This window comes from Melopsittacus undulatus, chromosome 6 (genome assembly GCF_012275295.1).
Source record: "Melopsittacus undulatus isolate bMelUnd1 chromosome 6, bMelUnd1.mat.Z, whole genome shotgun sequence".
Taxonomy (NCBI): Eukaryota; Metazoa; Chordata; class Aves; order Psittaciformes; family Psittaculidae; genus Melopsittacus; species Melopsittacus undulatus.
In genome coordinates this window covers 18,068,873-18,087,221 of record NC_047532.1, presented here as the reverse complement: position 1 = coordinate 18,087,221, position 18,349 = coordinate 18,068,873, and the positions used below count along the sequence as shown (strand labels likewise).

Genomic DNA, 18,349 nt, shown 5'->3' with positions numbered 1-18,349 from the left:
CTGAATGTCACCAGGTTCCTGGGACACATTAGAAATATGGATGAACAACATATCCTTAAGTGCACCTGCTCCAAGTTTGTGAAGAAACTGCTATTTACCAGACAAATTGCTGGAGAAAGCTTGTGGTGCCACCAGTGAGAAATGAACTGCAGCCCTGTCCCGGCCTAGAGCAATGGCAACCATGACACCCAGGCTATTGCCCTGCTATAGGGGATACTAGGACCTAAAGTGCCTTCACCAACTTTCTTCTCTCTTTTGCATAAACAACATAAAAACCAGGCTGGGTTGGTTTTTTTTTTTGTCCCTGTACATTTGAATCCACAGAGCAGTGCTCATCACCTTGCAACACAACACAGCTGTAAAATAGTAATACCATTTGATGGGAAATGAATGAAATATTCCACCAGAAGACAACAGTGAGAGGGGCTTCCAAAAACTACTTTAAAAGAAGATAAAGAAAGGCAGATGACGTCTGCTACCTTCAGTGACATTTGCATCTTGGTGACTGAGCAGCAGGGAGGTCCAGATGCTCTGGAGAGGAAGGTGCTGGAAAGAGGATGCTCCTTCCAGCACAGCCAACATAGAGCCACCAGCCACCCAGATGGGCACATATCCCTGGAGCCTTTCCCAGCATGGCAGCAACCTGGGTCTCCCCACCACTGGGTTACATAAGGAATGATGTATGTTGACCATCCCATTGAGGTGCGGGTGGCATCAGAACCCTCCCAGAACTTACTATAGTCTATAGAGCTATATATTAAGTATTAGAGCTATATATTAAATGTATATGTGCAGGGAGTGTTTTGAAGCCTTCACCTCAAGGATGTTCTTCTCTTTGCTGATGGCAAAGGGAACATGGCAATGAGGGACCTTTTAACTGAAGAAAGCAAAGAAGCAGAAGGGGGAGGTGGAAGGAGAATAGTCCTGGCAATGTAAGGAGGGAGAGTGCTGGGTGGTGGAGAGCAGAGATAAACGGTAGGTGAGCTATCAGCAGGATGGTGTATGAGGGTTAAACCAGCTGCGTAGCTGTGATCACCCAGCCCCAGATAAACACCCAACAGCCTCACATTGCCCCATGCCTGCCCAACACCTTGTGCCCATGCCTGAGGTGCAAACCAGCCTGGCCTCAGCTGCAGGGGCTTTGCTTGGTCATGCTGTGGGGGCCTCCTGTGTCCCTAGCCTGGGGCTGAGCCTGAATGGGGCTCCCTGCATACCCCAGGTTGGAGCCTGAGAAGGACCCCCTGCTTTCACCCAGGTGGAAATGTCCCCCAGACTCTTTAAAACAAGAATTGGCTGATGGGATGCTGGGTGTGAGGAGAGTTTAGCAGCTAAGCTGTTGGGGGGATGCTTTGAAAGAGTAAGGGATGCTCTAAGAGACCTTGTTTAAGCAGTTAATGACTCTGAAACGCATAGAAATTAAAGACAAGAAAATAAGCTGTGGCACCATTCCTGTTCATCTCCTTTGTGTTATGGATATGATGTTGGCCACCATCAACAGCATGGTGCCGTAGTCATGTGTATATATATATATATATAAAATATATATGCAAATGCGTATTCAATGGACTGTTTATCCTGTAAACACTCCCTAACTAATGTTACCAGCTCAGTTTGTTTTTAATGTATTTATGCATATGGCTGTGATAGCAACTTCTTTTTTCTGTTCTAAAAAAAAAGAGGAATTACCATCATTAGTCATAAAATCGAGGCCAAATACTTGCCATGGTGAGAAGGGAAGCAGCATGGTCCCTGGCAGCCCCCTCCTCACACCGTCCCCCTTGATAAAAGAGGGGAAAAGGCCACCAGAGCCTTGGGGGGACCTGCAAACAATGTCCTGGGGGTAACGCAGTGGTGGCTGGTAGCTCTGGCCTGCAGTGGGGGGATTGTTTTGCTGCCCATCTTCCTTCCTGCTGGCCCCACACGCTCTTCCTCCCTCATACTCTCTCTGCAAAAGCCCAGCCCAGGCTAGACAGCATGAGCCAAGCAAGGGAAAACAGCAGCAGATCCTTCTGCAAGGCTTCTGCTGCCTGTACATGGCTTTTGATAGCTGGGGATGGGCCATCCTGGCATCATCGCCCCACAATGCCCAGGAATGAGATGGCAAAGATCTGAGCTGTGAGGTGGGAGAGAGGCAGACAGTGAGTGGAGGCTGCTTTGTAAAACTTTATTTAGAAATATTCTTGATATATTCATTATATATATATATTTATATATACACACACATTACAACAAATGTGTTTGCTAAATAGCACATCCACAGTGGGTCAAGACTCAGGGTACCAGGTCTGGTTACTTCGTTTCTGCAGAAAAAATGCAGAAATCCAAGGGGAAGGTTGGCAGAGAAAGGGTTGGGGCTGAAATCAACCAACCAAAAGTGGTAAGGTGGGAATTCACTCACACGGTACAGCATTGCCCCGGAGCTCTGTTTCCAACAGGAATGGGGGGAGTGGTGGTCCACACAGTGAGAGGTGAAGCAGGAAGGAGGAGAGGTGGGCAGAGGAAATGTACCATTCAAATCACAATTAAAGTACAGCTGTACATACCCCAGGAGACCTACGGTGAGCTCTGCTAAGGGCTATGAGCAGGCACATGTGTGCATGGGGGTGATGGGGGATACCACCAAGGTTGTACCATTTTCCCAACTGTTCAGCTACCAAAAAGTTAAGGAATAATAATTATAAACTGGTGGGGAATGAGGAATTTCTGAGTGTCCATGATTTTTCTTGCAATAGTTTAATAAAAAGGGGGTAAAACTCCCACCCACCCCAGGGTTATTTTGAATGCTGAAAATCAAGAGCACCTTCCCTGTGTGACCAGAGGGACCCTTCCTGCCAGTCTCCTTTACCCCTGGTGCTGGGACCAGCCCAAACCTCTTCCTCAGCATCACTCCATCACCTGCCAGCACCTCTCCGTGGATCACTTTTAGTAAGAAAACCCCCATGCATGGGTGTTCTGGACCCAGGAAGGAGTTTTCCTCCTTTTCCTCAACTTAAGATGGAAGAGGTTGATGGTTTTGGAGGGTTTGGGGTCTATGTTGGAAACCCTTGCTTGGACCAGGACTGCTTCCCAGGCAATTAATTCCACCTAACATGCCAACCTCCCACGTATTATTTACAAAGAGGCATTAAAACCAACGGGGGACAGAAATGATGGGCTCTGAATTAAGCCTGAGATGGGCTCACAGACACCCACCCAAATCCTCTGTGTTCACTTGTACCTCAGCACCCTTAAAAAGGGATGAATGTGGTGGAAGATGTCCCGGCTTAAAGGACTTTTTCCCTTCCAAAGGATGTTTATGGATTTTGGTTGTTTTTTTTTTTTACTGTAGAATGGTAGAGAGCTCTGTGCCTTGACATATCTGCAGAGGGGGAGGATGGGCTTGGCGCAATTGTTCCATCAGGCATCATGTGAGATGGGCCTGATGCAGTGGTGATGGCATGGTGTGGTCCTCAGCTCCCAGCAGCAGCCTCCTGCTCCCCAGTCCTTTTGTTTCCCAAACATTCAGCTCCGTCACAGGCATCAATTTTGTATCAATCCAAGTACTCGAGAATGGAGGCGAATCCCACCTCTGCTCTTAGTGCTTCCCCCTCAGGATTTGCAGAGGTTGTAGGCTCCTACCAGCCTTGGGCAGCAGGGACCTTCCTATCACCAGAATATATCCAGCACTGTAGTCCAGCCTGCAGGCATTGACACAGCTGAACCACCACCATTTTCATACGATAAAACCAAAAAATCCAAAGCATATCATTAAACCCATTTATAACCCTATGTACACACACACTGTTGATGCATCATAAACCCCTTTTGCCTTTTTGTTGCTTGTTGGATTTAAAAATCCTTCGGTCCAAGGGGATGCTTCACTACCAAATGTTTATTTTTCTTTCCTTTATTAATTCATTTTCCTTGAGAGAAGCTCTGGCCCTACAGAAACCACTGGGGAAACTCCAGGAGACTGCAACAAGCCTGGAGCTTATCCGCTGAGCGTTACCAGCAGAAGAATCAGGGACTGGGAGAGCAGGAGAAAACACCTATGTACCTTTTCGTTCAGTGGATACTGCATGACAGTGTTAAACAGAAGTAATCCCATGTCATAAATACAACAACCCCAAACAATCGAAAGTTAGGTAGAAGGGGAAGGAAGAAAGGAAATAAAAAAGAAAAAAAAAAGGAAAGAAATAAAGAAAAAAGGAAAAATAAAAGAGAGGGAAAGAAATAGTCTTAATCCTTTTAATAGTCCTTTTGCTGAGGGTGTTTTTTCACCTCTTTAAAAAGATACAGTCAAAAGCTCTCGGACAGCAGGAGCATGTGGGCCCAGCTCCTGCTCAGACCATTTGTATAAGCCACAGGAGAAATGCTGCAGCAGTGGCAGGGTTCAGCAGTCTCCAGTGCCACGTGGAGCTGGAGAGCATCAGAGTCCTCTGCCAGCAGTGAAAGAGGAGTTTCATGTCTCAACCAGGCGACTGTTCAAAAAGCAACGGTCGTCCGATGGTCTGAAAGCCCTCTAAATGCTGGAGAGGTGCTGGCCATGTCTCCTTCCCCTCCACAGAGTCACATCATGAGCAGTATGTACAATGAAGATGACTTCAATGCTTTTCTTCTTTGTACGATCACGTACCTGAATATTGAACGTCCATCTAGTTTGGTCTTGTCCTCAGCCAACGTGCCGGCTGCTCCATCCCGGGCTGGGAAGGACAGGGAGCCCATGGGGAAAGGCAGAGTCACAAATCCCACAGGCACACAAATTCCAGCACCTGCATGCTCAGGTCTCGCCTTCCCCGTTGGGGCTTTGGGAGGGATGCGGAACATCATCACCGCTGCGCGTTGCCTTCTACAGGGAGAATGGCGTGATGCAGGCTCCGCGTGTGCTTTGAATCTAGTGTTTCGTGCTCTTCCGTGAAGCTGTCCGGGCTTGCTGCTCCATCTAAAGAACTTCCACAGCTAGAGTTAGGAGACAACATGTCCTGCAGGAGGTCTTCCTGGACTATCCCAGAGTCTTTGTTCACTTTGCCCCTTTGGTTTCCTTCTTCCTCCTGGTCGTTGAGCAGCTTGGCCAGGAAGTTGATGTATTTCATAGCCAGGCGCAAGATCTCGTTCTTGCTGAGTTTTTTGTCGGGCGGATGGGTAGGGATGAGCTTGCGAAGCTCTGCGAAGGCCCCATTGACGTTCTGCTGCCTCCACCTCTCCCGGCTGTTGGTAAAAATGCGACGAACCACTTTCGTATGAGGACCTGCAATTGTAACCATGAAGAATTAGGAGCAGGGCAAAAAAGATCATTTACTACTTTGCTGAATTAACCCAAATTAAGCAATTTATTTTAGTCACGTCAACAAAGCAGTGAAACAGGGGTTTCCAGCTAACCTGATGAGCTGAGGTAGCCATAATTTCCGTTCAATCCACTGGAAGGCAAAAACGGAGTTGTGTCTTTTTACATGTCCCTTGAGATGCCTAAATTTACCTCTCCAAGGAGGAAGGCTTTGGCCATGACCCATGTGCAGAAAGCTGCTGTATTTTTAGGGTATCTCAGCTCATCAGCAAGGGTATCTCAGCAACAAAGATCCTATTTAAAGTTTATCTCCCTAGATGGTTTTATTTTGTATCCCAGAAGTGTCTTAAGGACATACCTTTGGGATAGGAAGAAATTAGCTTGAACAGAGGCTTTGGCAACTCTAAGATCCAGAGATCTTCCCTAATATAGACAGGATCCAGAGCTAACAGGGACCATAGGACTGCCACCAGCCCTCTGGGTGGTTTGTATGAAACGGGGTGGCAGGATTCACCCTGTAGCAATAAAAATAGGCAGCAAGGTGACCCACAGCATGAAAGCAGTGTCCTTGCTAGAAGGGTGGTCATGGGTGGAGAATGAAGCAGTTTCACAGTTGACCTGAAGACCATCTGCTCTCTCTGCACTTAAGTGTTGCAGGGCAAAGACTCCCCCCTATCTGACACTAATTAGAGAAGGGACTCTAAACTGATGGAGGTGTATTCATTTGGCTGTTACATGTGAATTACAGTTAAATCCCTGTAATTTTACAGCTGTATTTCTGACAGCGCATGTTACACAGCATGGATGCACAAAATACACCAGTTCTCCTTCCAGATCATCAAAATAACTCCTGTTGGCACAAGCAAGACATTGTCTCTGTGTTAGAAGAGACCCAAAAACATCTCTACCCAAAAGCACTGTATTACATGAGTACCTTGGGTCCATGGAAACCAGTTCATGTAAGCAGACACTAGTGTAAGATGTTTTTACTATTACACCCATTCCATCCTCACCTCCAGGAGATACCAACAGTGGAAGGACACATCAATCCCATGAAAGGCTGGGAGAATAACCATAGCAGAAAGCCCCATAGCATGAGAAGCATCACATACAATGAAAATCATAAAGCGTGAAGCAGAGACTGGGAAGTGACACATTGATGAGTCATTTGCCAAAGGGCAGGCTGAGAGTGCTCCCATCCACACCATCTCTCCCCTGTAGCCCCCACTCTGATACACTTGCCTACCTACTCTGCCCTGGTGGGAGGAAGTCCCTGGCCATGGTGAGCAGCTTAAGCCATAGCTCTGCCATCACCCAGTGAAACGAGAATCTGGTAGGGGTGGGGGGGAGGCCTTTAAACATCGATATTCTTACATCCTTCACTTCTGCTCCTGTGACAGAGCAGCTGAACAGATGGGGTTTCAGAGGCATCCTAGTCAGGCTGCACCTCGACAGATCCTACCAGGCACAGTTCGAAAAGAGGGATCCACATTCCAGCTGATTAAACACCATCACACTTTCCTCCCTGCAGAGGAAACTTGAGCCCCCTTGGGCCAGCACACCGTACATGCACACCCCCACCACAGGGTTTGCGTGGAGACACACTCCCAAGCAGCCAGATTAAAGCTACTAGCTTCTCCAGTGTGTGAGCAGCCATACAACTCCTTGCAGCATGCTCAAGAGCAGAGGATCCCCCAAAATCACAAAGAGCCCCTGGGATAAGCTGGAGGATGTGAGAAACTCATCCCCTCTAAGATGCTAGTCTGATGCTTTAATAAAGGCAAATTTCCACTCCCAAATAGCACATAATTGCCCTTTGTATGAATTAATGTGCCAAAGCTCATGGAAATGAAAGGTTTCTTGTCCCTGATGTGCACAGACCGCTGTGCCATAGGGTCGTGGTGAAGGTGGGGACCAAGAGGACTTCAACACCAGGCACTGCTAGTAAGGCAGTTGAGAATGTGCCACAACCTACTACAGTAATCCAGCGGTTTTAACACTTAAATGCTCTTTCCAGACAAAACAAAGCAACCAGCCTTGAATCCAGGAGGAAATGCAGCTTAAAACCTTTTCAGAGGATGAAGGGAAATAAAAGGAATACTGTTTATTTAAAAAATAAATCCCAAGATATTTCCAGTCTTCACAGGCTCCAAACACACATCTGTTCACTGAAAGCTGCTGACTAAGGGCATCTATTCATAAATACACCAGAAATCGGGGAAAAAAAAGAACGGTTCGTTTTCATCCAGGAGCACCCAAACCAAGCACCAGCATAATGCTGACACCACTCACATTTTTGATTCCTGCAACAACTGAATTAAACCTGTCTTTTAGAAAGGGATGGGGTTCCGGCCAAAACACATCAGGCAATGGAGAAATGTAAAATGCCCCATAGCTGTGTGATAATAGAAGAGACTCATTTTTGGTAAAGAAACTTGATTCATAATTAATTCAAGCAGTCAGCTGAGAATTTTTGCCTGAATTTTGTTCCAATTGGCTGAGTGATGCTTTTTAAATCGTAATCAGAGATCTGATTAATACTAATAAAAAGATAAAACTTCCAAAGTTCCGGAATATCTTTGCAGATACTTTTAAACATTTTTATCTCCATTTACATCTATTTTTAAAGAAGATATTCAATGCATCAAACTTTCCCCGATAAAGATAAATCAATAGTTGCAAGAAAACCACCATTTGTTTCCTTACAGAGGAAACCGAACAGCAAGTGCTTGTGAAGACTCTCCTGCCCCTCTGCAAGTCCTGGGGGCTGAGGACCGGCAGGAGCGATGCTCAGTGTGCAGCAGATGTCAGCCGGCAGGTGACCATCAGAGCGATGAGCAAAGCCGGGCAGACCACACGGATTCCTCAGCATGGGATGCACATCCCTGCAAATCTCTCCTGTTCAGGCAGCATCATTGGTCTGATAATACCGATTTTTCCCCAGAAAAATCAGAGCAGAGTATTGGAAATTCACACGAGCCAGAATGTGCAGGACTAGGCTTGATCTATACACCTGCTTGAGAGCCCATATCCAAAAACTTGGTTACAGCCAAATATCCTTAATACCTAATTTAATAGCAACTCAAAAGGTTTAGTGAGACGCCGTGATTTGACGGACTTTTCACCGTAACCGCTACGCCTCTGAATGGAAACCCAGACAAAAAGACCTTCGTGTGCCGGGGGCTGAGGCAGTCCGGCCCCACGGGGCTGCGGGATGAAAGCACCAAGGGGATGGAGGAGAGCAGGGAGCGGGGAGAGAGGGTCTGATGAACGCAGATAATGCCCTGAGCCCATCATTTCAGACTGTGTTATTTTAGAGTGATGCGGATTATGATTTGATCTGATTTTAGATCAGCCGGGTGGAAGGAAAGTTATTTGTCGAGTAATTGAAATACAGCGTTTACAATTGCTAAAGAGAAAACGCAGTTTCAATGGATCTCGTTTGTACGGGCTGTTGACTTTGCATATATGAACGTGTCAGCCTTCCACGTGCAAACCGGAGCGGGAAGAGGGATCCTGCCCTGCCTTCTCCCTCCCTCCCTTTCAAATTATCCTGCCAGTCCGACAGAGATTCCCGCACCCTGGATATCTGCTCGGACACCAACCTGTCACCCTTCACATCTACTCCCAGGCTCTGCCATAAAACCAGACACAGGATATTCTCCAGGGCAGACCACAGCAGCGTGTGGATATATCGCAGAATCACAGTGCAGAGAAGGTGTAAAGGGACGGGCAATAATCCCATTGCGACCCCGCAGACTAGGACAGGTTTCTCTCTGCTTCTAGGCACTTTAAAGGCAGGTTGTATCTTTCTGCCCAGGGCTGTGTTCTGCGTTACAAACGTCTCCTGGCTGAAACGGTTTACAAATACAGCATGGCCCTGGTCCAGCCTCCACACTTCCAGAAAGACTGAAATTTAGTGCCTTCCTTCGGATTTAATCCCTAAGCAATGCGCAGGACAGGGATGTAACTACCATATATTAAACTCTTTGCTGCGTGAAAGCGAATCCACCGAGCGTGCTGTTGGACGCAAGTTGGGAACAGATCCGGGTTCTGCTGCACCGGGGGGGAGCTGCCCTTATTCCCCTTTTACGATTTAGGGTTTCCAGCAGCTTGCCCCCTTCAGCAGACAGGACACCCCCCCTAAGAGCGAGCACTGGGGCGAAATGTTCTCACCGTCGGTGATCTCCATTTCGTAGGGTGACGGTCTTCTCTTCACTCGGTTGCTGCCGTACATCGAGAAAGTGTCGGGTTCGCCGAAAAACCCGCTGCAAAAGAAGGGCAGAAGGACCGTGAGGACACACCGGCACCGGTCGAGCTGCTCCGTGACCTCCGGGGAGCTCACGGCTCACGACTCGAGCAGGGAGTCGTGCGCCGACAGGACACGCACCGCCTCCGGGGCAAAACCCACCCCCTCCTGCTGCTCTCTGCCCCGCTGCCGTCGGGCACATTCACACATCGCACCCCCGGGTGGCAGCGGGCTCCGGCGAGAGCGTTTCCCATCCCTTGGGCTTGTCTGCGAGACTTAGAGAAGGATGAAGCCATCCCGGGTAGCTCCGATGATTTAAACCCACTCTTGACAAGTGCCACCTTTACTGACTGACCCCTCTGTTCTGCCCAGGGCGCTTCTACACTGATTTTTTTAGGGGTTTTGTTATTTTCTTTTTTTATATTTTTTTCTTTTTTTTTCCCCCAACAACGACAGTTTTTCGTTTCGGGTTATTTTTCCCCCTCTCTTCCTTTGCAAAGTTGCATGCAAACCCGCGATGACTAAGCGCAGAGCCCCTCGCGGAGGAAGGGATGCTGCTGCTGCTGCCACCCTCTTCCCTCCCTCTGTTGCCTCCCTCTCTCTCTGTCTCCAAGCCCCGTGGACCCCTCGGAGAGCCGCTCCGAGGGTCCCCCTCCAAAAGTGAAGTGGGGTGGGATGGGGTAGACACGGACCTGTTGATGGTGGCCAGCGGTTGACCCAGGTTGTAGAGCATGGCCCTGCCGGGGGGCTGCAGCGGGAGTGCGGGAGGGCTCAGTTGCACCATGCGGGCCTCGCAGGCAGCCTCGGCGGCGCGGCACGGCTCAGCACCCGGCGCTCTCTGCATCGCCTCTCCCGCTGCCTCCCGGCTTTTTATGTCCAGGGAGCCCCCCCGGCGCACCAGCTCGATGACGGGCACAGGGGCGGCGGGGGGCCCGGGGGAGGGCCGGCCCGCCTCCTTGGCCGCCCCGTTGAGCAGCAGCTGGGGTTCCGCCGGCGCCTCCATGCCCCCGCGGCTGCTCTCCGGCTCGCTCGTGTTCTCCGCTTCCGAGTCGTGCCGCCGAGGGGGGCGGGCATCGCGGGGGTCACTGGGGGGCGGCGGAGCGGGAGGCCTGTCCATCGTCCTGCGGAGAGAGGCAGCGGTGAGGGGCGGCCCCGGCTATGGGAAGAAGGGGACGGTGATGTACCCGCCCCGGACACCGCCCCGACGGGCTGGGGCTTCGACGGCGAGGAATGGGGGTAAACGTGGTGGGGAACGTACTTGACGACCCCAAATCAGTTGAAGTTTGAGGCGGGACGGGCACCGTCACCGTTACGAGAGGGGCCGAGGGGCCACGCCGTGCGGTGCCGTGACGTCACGAGGCGCCCCGGCCCTGCCGTGACGTCACGGAGCCTCGCGGGACGGTGCCGTCCCGTGACGTCGCACAGCGCTCCGGTCCCGCATGGGAGGCTGCCGGGCCGGACACCCTCAATACACACATACACCCCGCTCCGCATCCGCGGCGGCTTACGCTGCTACACGCGGAGCGGTGACAGCACCGGGAGGGCGTGATGTGATGCAGCGAGGAGGGCTCAGCCAGCAGCCGGGTATTAAGCTCTATGGGCAAACCAGGAGGCTCAGTACCCCCGACTGGGGGATTCCTCCCTATTTTGGGGGCCCGGAGGCATTCCCCGCTTTGCGGAGTTAGACCCATGGCAGCCCGGCCTGCCGGCTGCGGCCTCATGAGCGACTGCCTGTCCTCCCGTTTTATTTATTAATGCTGTTATATTTAAACCAGCGAAATACACCTGGATCCGCTTTTTGGGGGAGAGGGGGTTAAAGAAGCCCGTGACGGAGTCAATCCCCCCGCGCATTCGCTACCGCAGGAAGGAGGAAGGGGCCCGGCGCGGAGCAGCCCTCCGGCCGCGCACCATCATCTTCCCCTGTCGCCTATAGAACGAATACTGTCGCGACAGGGCACCTCGCGCCGCGGGCAGGTAGCGGTAGCGCGATTATTGACGTACTGTTTATTCCACACCCTCTCTCGTTCTATTTTGTCATTATTATTCCTTTTCCCCCTTATAAATAAGGATCTTGGCGGAGCAGGGAGCTGCCACACAGCAGATCTCCTCCCCGTCCTTCTCGCTCATTTGCCTTGGGCATATTTTGACTCGTTTCTGCTGGGCTGAATTGCGAGAGAAAACCCGTTTTTTCTGGCCATATCTCATCATCTCTCTGGGAAAAAATACCCTCCCACCGCCCAACCTAAAGAAACACAAGCTTTGTGCCTGCCTTCCAGCCCCCTCCCCTCCAGCCCTCGAGAAAGAAAAACCTAATTGCCTATTCCGATATTGTATAGGAAGAGATTACTCACATGTGTCATATTTAAGTAGGGACACCGCAAGTCTCTCCTGTTTCAACAAAAGCGCTCTTGGTGTCAGGCTGAATTTACTCCTCCCACCTCAAGGTACTTACGACTTTACAGGGAGGAAGGACACCCGCACCGGGATAAAACTGCTAAATCCTGGGAGGAAGAGAAGGAGGGGGAGAAAAAGAGGAGAGGGTGGATCTCATGGGCCCGGATTGCCTGAGATCAATGGGAGAGAGGGGTGTAGGGGAGAGGGAAGAAGCGGACAACACCCCGGGGTGGCCCCTGTTATGGGGGGGACAGCGGCCACCAGCGGGTCTCCCCACACCGCCACCTCCTCGCCTATGGGGCCACAACCCCCGGCGGCCATAGCCTGGCGCGGAGAAAATAAATATATTGAAAAGGAAAAAAAATAAGGGGAAAAAAAGCCTCTATTTGGGGCGAATTGGGCGTGTTTTGGACACATTGCAAGGCCGGTCTCCCCGGGAGGAAATCCCAGACGGGGCCGGAGACGGGGTTGTTTTTCTCCCGTTGGGCTCGGAAGGGAGAAACAGCTTTGGCGTTTCCCCACGCCCGGCTGGAAAATCCAATCCCTAAAGGGCAAATTGAATCCCTAAAGGGGCCGGGTACCGGCGGCGCTCCCGGCCGAGGGGCCGCGACGGCCGGGGCCGGGCCCACTCCAGCCGCTGATCAACAGGAAGGCGAGGCCGGTTCCCCCCCCCACCCCTCCGCACCAACGAAATCATGAAAAACACGGGTTTTCCCTTCGTAAAACACGAATTAATCCCGATGGCGTCTCCTGCCGTTTTCGTTAACAACGAAATTCATAAACCCGCAACGACACCAGCGGTCTTTTGCCGATATTTGGGGTGATTTCGTTTAGAAAAATGGGGGGGAAGGCTTTAACTCCCCGCCCGCTGGTGTCTGCTGTGCAAAATCCTTTTGTTTTCCAGCAGCGGATAGGCAGGAAATTTCCAGCCCCGAAGCGCACCTCTCCCGCCGGCCCGTTGTAGGGAAATTGCCCCCGAGCGGAGGGGCTGGAAGGAGCGAAATATGGGGGACCCCCCTCGGGAAGAAGCCATCAGCCCCTGGCCACCGGCCGGGCTGGGGCCGGGTCCCGTTCTCCTCCCTGGAGAGGCTGGGAAAGCCGGGCCTGGTGGGCGCTTCCCTCCGGCTCCTCCATGCCCGGGGGTCCCCGAGGATTTGGTTGGGGGGAGCACCCCCCAGTTTCCAAGGGGAAAGCGTGTTCTTTTCCTCCCCCACCCGCATCAAAGAAGAAGCACAAATGATTAAAACCTAAAACCCAACCGCAGAAAGGATTTGGGGTTTTTTTTCCCCCTATCGCCTGTCTTTTACCTGGGGCAGAAGCCCCCCCCCAGCACCCCTCATTGCACCCCGAACCCCCCCAAACCCTCCCCTTGCCCCTCCACTCGCTGCAGGGCCGGATTCCTCTCTACTCACCATTTGCTTTTCATTGGGAAAAGTGAGTGGAGCCATTTTGTGGCCTACGCATCGCGGCTATATTTGTAGTAAGTGTTGGGTGGCTTCAGCTGGGTAGGCTCTAATTCCACATCACGTCCAGTTTCCTATTTAGTATGGAGAGCGGAACACTACTGCAATGTGGCCGAGAGAGATAAAACCCCAGCAGTGGCCCGCCTGCCCTGATAAGCTTCTAAACCCATTATTTATGAAATGATTCATTATTATTTGGCAATTTTATCGAAGGAAAGCGGAAAATTATTGCAGGGATATGCATAGGAATAACTCCGGAATGCATGCCTTCTAGCTTTTTATGTGTGTGTGCTTAGATGCTCTTAAAAAGACACTGCGAAAAAAAAAAAAGGCGAGTAATAAAAAATTGCACTGTGGCTGCCCGCATCTGAATGGCAATTCTTTATTTCAGTCCTCTTGGAGGTTATTATGCCCCTGTTTTTATTTTTTTTTCTTTTTCCTTTTTTTTTATTATTAAATATGGAAAACCTACTCCGGTCTTAATTAAATTTAATGAGCCAAAATAAATCGTTGGAGACGCAGAGAGAGAGGGAAGGGGTGTGGGCTGCTTTGGGACATGAGGAGGTAAATAGAGCACATGCAGAGGACATGTTTTGGAGGGAAGTGGCCCCATTCCCAGCCTCCCTCCCCCCACAATGGGTGTTTTCGATGAACGAATAAATCGGGGTGAGCTCCTTGTCTCAGCCGGGGAAGCCGAGCATCCCTGCACGGCTGGGGGATAGGGAGCGGAATGGGATTGGTACCCCTCGCCCTCGGGGAATCTGGGGTGTGAGCGGAGGTGAGAGCTTGGCTCCTGGGGGAGAGGGCTCTGGGGAAGGGGAGGAAGAGCCCGTGCCCCCCCCTCCCAAGTGGTGTGGGGCAACCGGCGGGGCTGGGGGGCTGGGACCGCCTGCGCGCCCCGTCGGGGCTGCGGCTCGGCCCAAGCGCGGAGGGATCTGGGATAGAGGGCACTGGGACGGGACCGGGGACAGGGATACCCCCGGCCATCACCATCGCGGCCGTGTATAGGAGCTGCGGGACGGGGCGGCGGGTGTGGGGTGCCCGACGTGGTGTCGGGAAGCGTCTGAAACCCTTCCCAAATTGCAAAAGGCTCCCTGTATAAGCACTGGGGAGAGGTAGGGGCCGAGGGAGGGTTCTGGGTCCGTTCCTCCGGACATCCACAGGTAAAGCAGTCCCACAGCCAGCGGGAGGAGCGGTTTCTGTAGCTCAGGGCATCGGCTGCGGCTCCAGGCCGAGGGGGAGAAGCGGCGGTCCCGTCCGGCGGTGGGGCGGTGAGGACCGGCCGCACCTGCCGTGCGGGCCCAGAGGGGGCGCGGGGCCGCTATTGTGTCCCCACCACCTGCACGCCCTCCCGCAGAGGGAAATGCCGGAGCTGTTATTCTTCCTTTCACTCCTTCCCCTCGACCTCCCACCCTGGACGCTGCCGTGGGAGAGGTTTCCAGTGATCCCCCCCATCCCGGTCCCGGTGGGTGTCGTGGCCCGGCCAGCAGGAGCCCGCACGATGCCGGCAGCGCGCATGGGGCGGCGGGGCAGCGCCGGTCACGAATCAAGACACGGTGCAGAGCCCGTCGTGCCTCCCGTCAGGAAACACGACCATTTTCAAGCCGGCTTCTCTTAGCAACAGGAAGCGTTAAAGATAGAACGGCCGGGGCTGGGTGGGGGGGATGAGGAAGCCGAGCATCTTCTGTGCACCGAGAGCAGCCGCCAGGCCGTTCCCACCCCCGGGTGGGAGCTGTGGTTGTGGATGACCCCCATTTGTCTGCTTGGCTGCCCCTTGCTGAGCAGCACCCACCGACCAAACGGGGACACTGGTGTGGTGTTAACTGGGAGAGTCCTCTACCACTGGTCACAGTGAACGACCCTGGCTTTGCCTCCTAATCCACAGGAGGTAGCAAGCCCCAAAGTCAAACGGAATAAAGAAGTCAGTGATGCTCTGAGCAGGCCCAGGACCTTTTGAGCAAGCACTATAAATAGCTTCCTTTAATTATAATCAAATATAGGTAGAAACAACAGAAGGAGAATTAAAAAAGAAGAAAACCCAACAATAACAGCCCACACATGTCACTGCCTGAGCAAGTGATGGAACCAGTGCTTGGGTTTGGTCACTGGTGCTCAGATTAACAAAGCCAGACCTGGTTTCCCATCTAATTTTGACTTCAAACTGCCATGGGTGCTTCAGGGAAAAAGAATCCAAGCATCTTACAGTCACTCACTGCTACCCTGTGAAAGGAAAGGCCACTGCAGGGAAGGGTGGTTTGCACTGTTGCTGTGGTCAAGCAGATGAAGGTTGTGCTGGCTCAGAGGTTGCTGTCCAGGGCTGTGTGATTTGTGTAACTCAGTTTAACACCACACCCTGGTGCAAGTGGTTTGGCTTTTGTTTCCAAAGTGCTTCTAACCCTCGAGCATTTGAAGAAAGTCTTCCAATGCAACTGTCATCTTCCTGTGTTTCCAGACGTTTTACAATAGGAAACAAAGAACAAAACCCTACAACAATAGCTCAGAGGTACCAATTGCCTCATTCATCTCACTGGAATGTTCAAAAACATTAACTGTTTTTTGACTGATTCAGCAGAAAAAGGGCTGCCAGATAATGAGCTTGTGCCTGATCCAAGGGAGAGTCAGGGATTGGGGGAGGTTTTATTTTGCAGCACAGCAAAGTAGCGCCTTTCCTGAAAGGAAACAAATACGGTTGTGGATAGAAGAGGCTGCGTGAGAGGAGAAACTCTGACATGGCTCGAAGGGAGCTGCTGCCTTCCTCTTTCTGTACTGGCAGAACATAGCAAAGGGCTTATCTCACCCCTAATTCTTAATCCACAAAGGCCCACAAGGGTGGTTGATGCTGGAAAAGACTCTCAAGTCATTGTAATAAATTAATTAGCAATTAGTGCCCGCTCAGACACATCGTGAGTGAGCAGTGCAGTCCCTTGGATTTGATCAGTTTACCTCGCAGTGTTTTAATCTCTAGTTTAACACTGCTGGAGCAGGAAAGACAAGGTCAGCACCGTAGGCTGAACTCCTGTTGAAACAATGCCATCAAAGGTTGAACAAACTCCCATTAAAGTGTGCCAATGAGCTACAAACCAGTGAGAAAACAGAGAGCTCGACCATCATTCCACACTGTCCTCCTGTCAGGAATGGTGGGAACGGGAATGAATCGCCGCTTCCAGCGCTGCTGCCTCCTTTCCAAGCCCAAGAGGTCAGGATGGAGGATGCCACGCTCACCCAGCCATGTCCAGGCAGTTACTGTGCACGCAACAACACAGACTCAGCATCAGGACACCTACTACAGCTACGCACTGGACAAAGGTCCACATCTTAACAGAAATAAAATCATTAAATAACTGAATTCTTCTTAAGCCTGTGATGATAATACCCCACCAGCTAATGGAAAAGAGCTATTTTGCCAATAGGCTGTCACACTCAATGAGCTTTTCCTTCTATGCTCCTACAGAACAATGTAAACCTGGTATTTTCTGCTTACCCCAGCCCCTGGTATCAGGACTCTTGAAGGGCTGACCAGCAAGAGACATCCTCACACTTGCAGTTAGTTGTTCTAAACAACAGCTGGGAAGGGGCACATCTTAAATAAAGGCTACATCAGACAAGTGATGATTTTTTGTTCTGTTTAATGGAACCTTTGACTTTCATGAGCAATATGTACTCCTTAAATAAATAGAAAACACACATTCATTCAAGAAAAAAAAAAACAAATCACAAAAAGGTTTAAAAAGTGCTCAATTTTCCAATTCCCTTCCACGGTTTCATGATACAGGGAGTTACATGTGCCGTGTTGGCTGCATTCAGGGTAATTTTCTGCAAAGTAAAGCCACGGTTAATCTTCCCTTCCCACTAATCCAACCATTTCAGCTGCTTTCTAGAAGTTAGTGCTTTAGCTCAGGTAGCCCTGCTCTGCCTCACACAACGGTGATGCCTCACGTGGCACAAACATGTAAAAGTCAGTGTTTTAAAAGAGCCAACGGAAGAACATTTAAATAAGCATTGTTAAAAGCAGGTTAAGAGAATATCTTGGTCTCGGGTTGATTTGCCTTTTAGATTCCTCAAAATCACAGCAAACTGTAAACAAAAGTGCACACATACTGCAGTGCTGATCAGCACCTCCTCAGCCAGGCACTCAGAGGTGGCTGTCCCCAGCCTGGGCTGAAAACACTGCTCTGCAAGTCTGATAGTGCTACCACAGAGTGACCTCTTCAAAGATAACTTAATCCTTGGTTTCCTGCAGTCTTTTAGGGAGAAATCCCTTCCAGAGCTGAAACCATCTCGGGGGATGTTCAGAACAACTTTGGCAATTGCCTGAGTTGTTTCACATCAAGAATAGTGCCAACAGAATTCATGCTGTTCGACTGGTTTAATGTTTCAAGGACTGGAGTATGCACATTTCCAGGGAAGACCTGAGTATCTCCTTCGTCCTTCCTGCCAGGTTGTTCAGTGAATTCAACCCTCCCAGGTAACAATTTGGGTTTTGATTTTAAATCCTTTAAAATATGAACTGAGTTCTCATCTGCTTGATCTGTTCTAGGAGGAAACATTTCATTTGTAATACTTTTTAATACAGGGCTCTTTAATGTTGGGGGAGAGGCATTGGCACTCAACTCTCTGCTGTGACTTTTTAGATGAACTGGAAGTTTTCCATCAGTTTTTCTGGATAATTCAGTCCAGTGTGTGAAGCCTTCCAACACACAGTTTTTGTCCAGTGTGCTTTCACTTTTGACAGCGTCAGATCTGCCATCTTGAACCTGCAGTTCCTCTTCATCTTCACTACTGTCATTGCCCTGTATCAGCCCATATCGCTTCATGTACTTCTTGGTTGCAAAAGACATATTGTTTGGTGAAATTAAGCTAAGACCCACCATGCTCTTGTCCGTATTTGTGTGCAAAATGTCCTGGAAAGAGAGATCTACAGGAGGGTTTTGGCCTGAGCGACTGAGGGATAGTCGAGATAACTGATTCTCACTGAGATAC

The 18,349-nt window shown here is 50.6% G+C and overlaps 1 protein-coding gene across 2 annotated transcripts; it reads right to left on the bottom strand.

Moving 5' to 3' along the window:
* Window positions 1-2,255: 2,255 nt before the first annotated feature.
* Window positions 2,256-13,498, bottom strand: TAL1 (TAL bHLH transcription factor 1, erythroid differentiation factor). Of its 2 annotated transcripts, XM_034064396.1 has the most exons (5): window positions 13,319-13,498; window positions 11,864-12,013; window positions 10,205-10,633; window positions 9,440-9,531; window positions 2,256-5,227 (listed from the first exon to the last, which is right to left on the bottom strand). In XM_034064396.1, coding segments are annotated over exons 2-5 (942 nt in total). In that variant the 5' UTR covers window positions 11,866-12,013; window positions 13,319-13,498; the 3' UTR covers window positions 2,256-4,808. The 2 variants fall into 2 exon arrangements, with proteins under 2 accessions (XP_033920287.1, XP_030906796.2); XM_031050936.2 differs by lacking the exon at window positions 11,864-12,013 and having other exon boundaries at window positions 13,319-13,408.
* Between the last annotated feature and the right edge of the window lie 4,851 nt (window positions 13,499-18,349).

What these genes read in the sequence shown, in the direction of transcription:
- TAL1 (XM_031050936.2), bottom strand. An exon ending in CCGCTGGCCACCATCAACAG is followed by an intron (nt 9,532 to 10,204) that starts GTCCGTGTCTAC and finishes CTTCTTTTGCAG; the next exon opens with CGGGTTTTTCGGCGAACCCG. An exon ending in CGAAATGGAGATCACCGACG is followed by an intron (nt 5,228 to 9,439) that starts GTGAGAACATTT and finishes TTACAATTGCAG; the next exon opens with GTCCTCATACGAAAGTGGTT.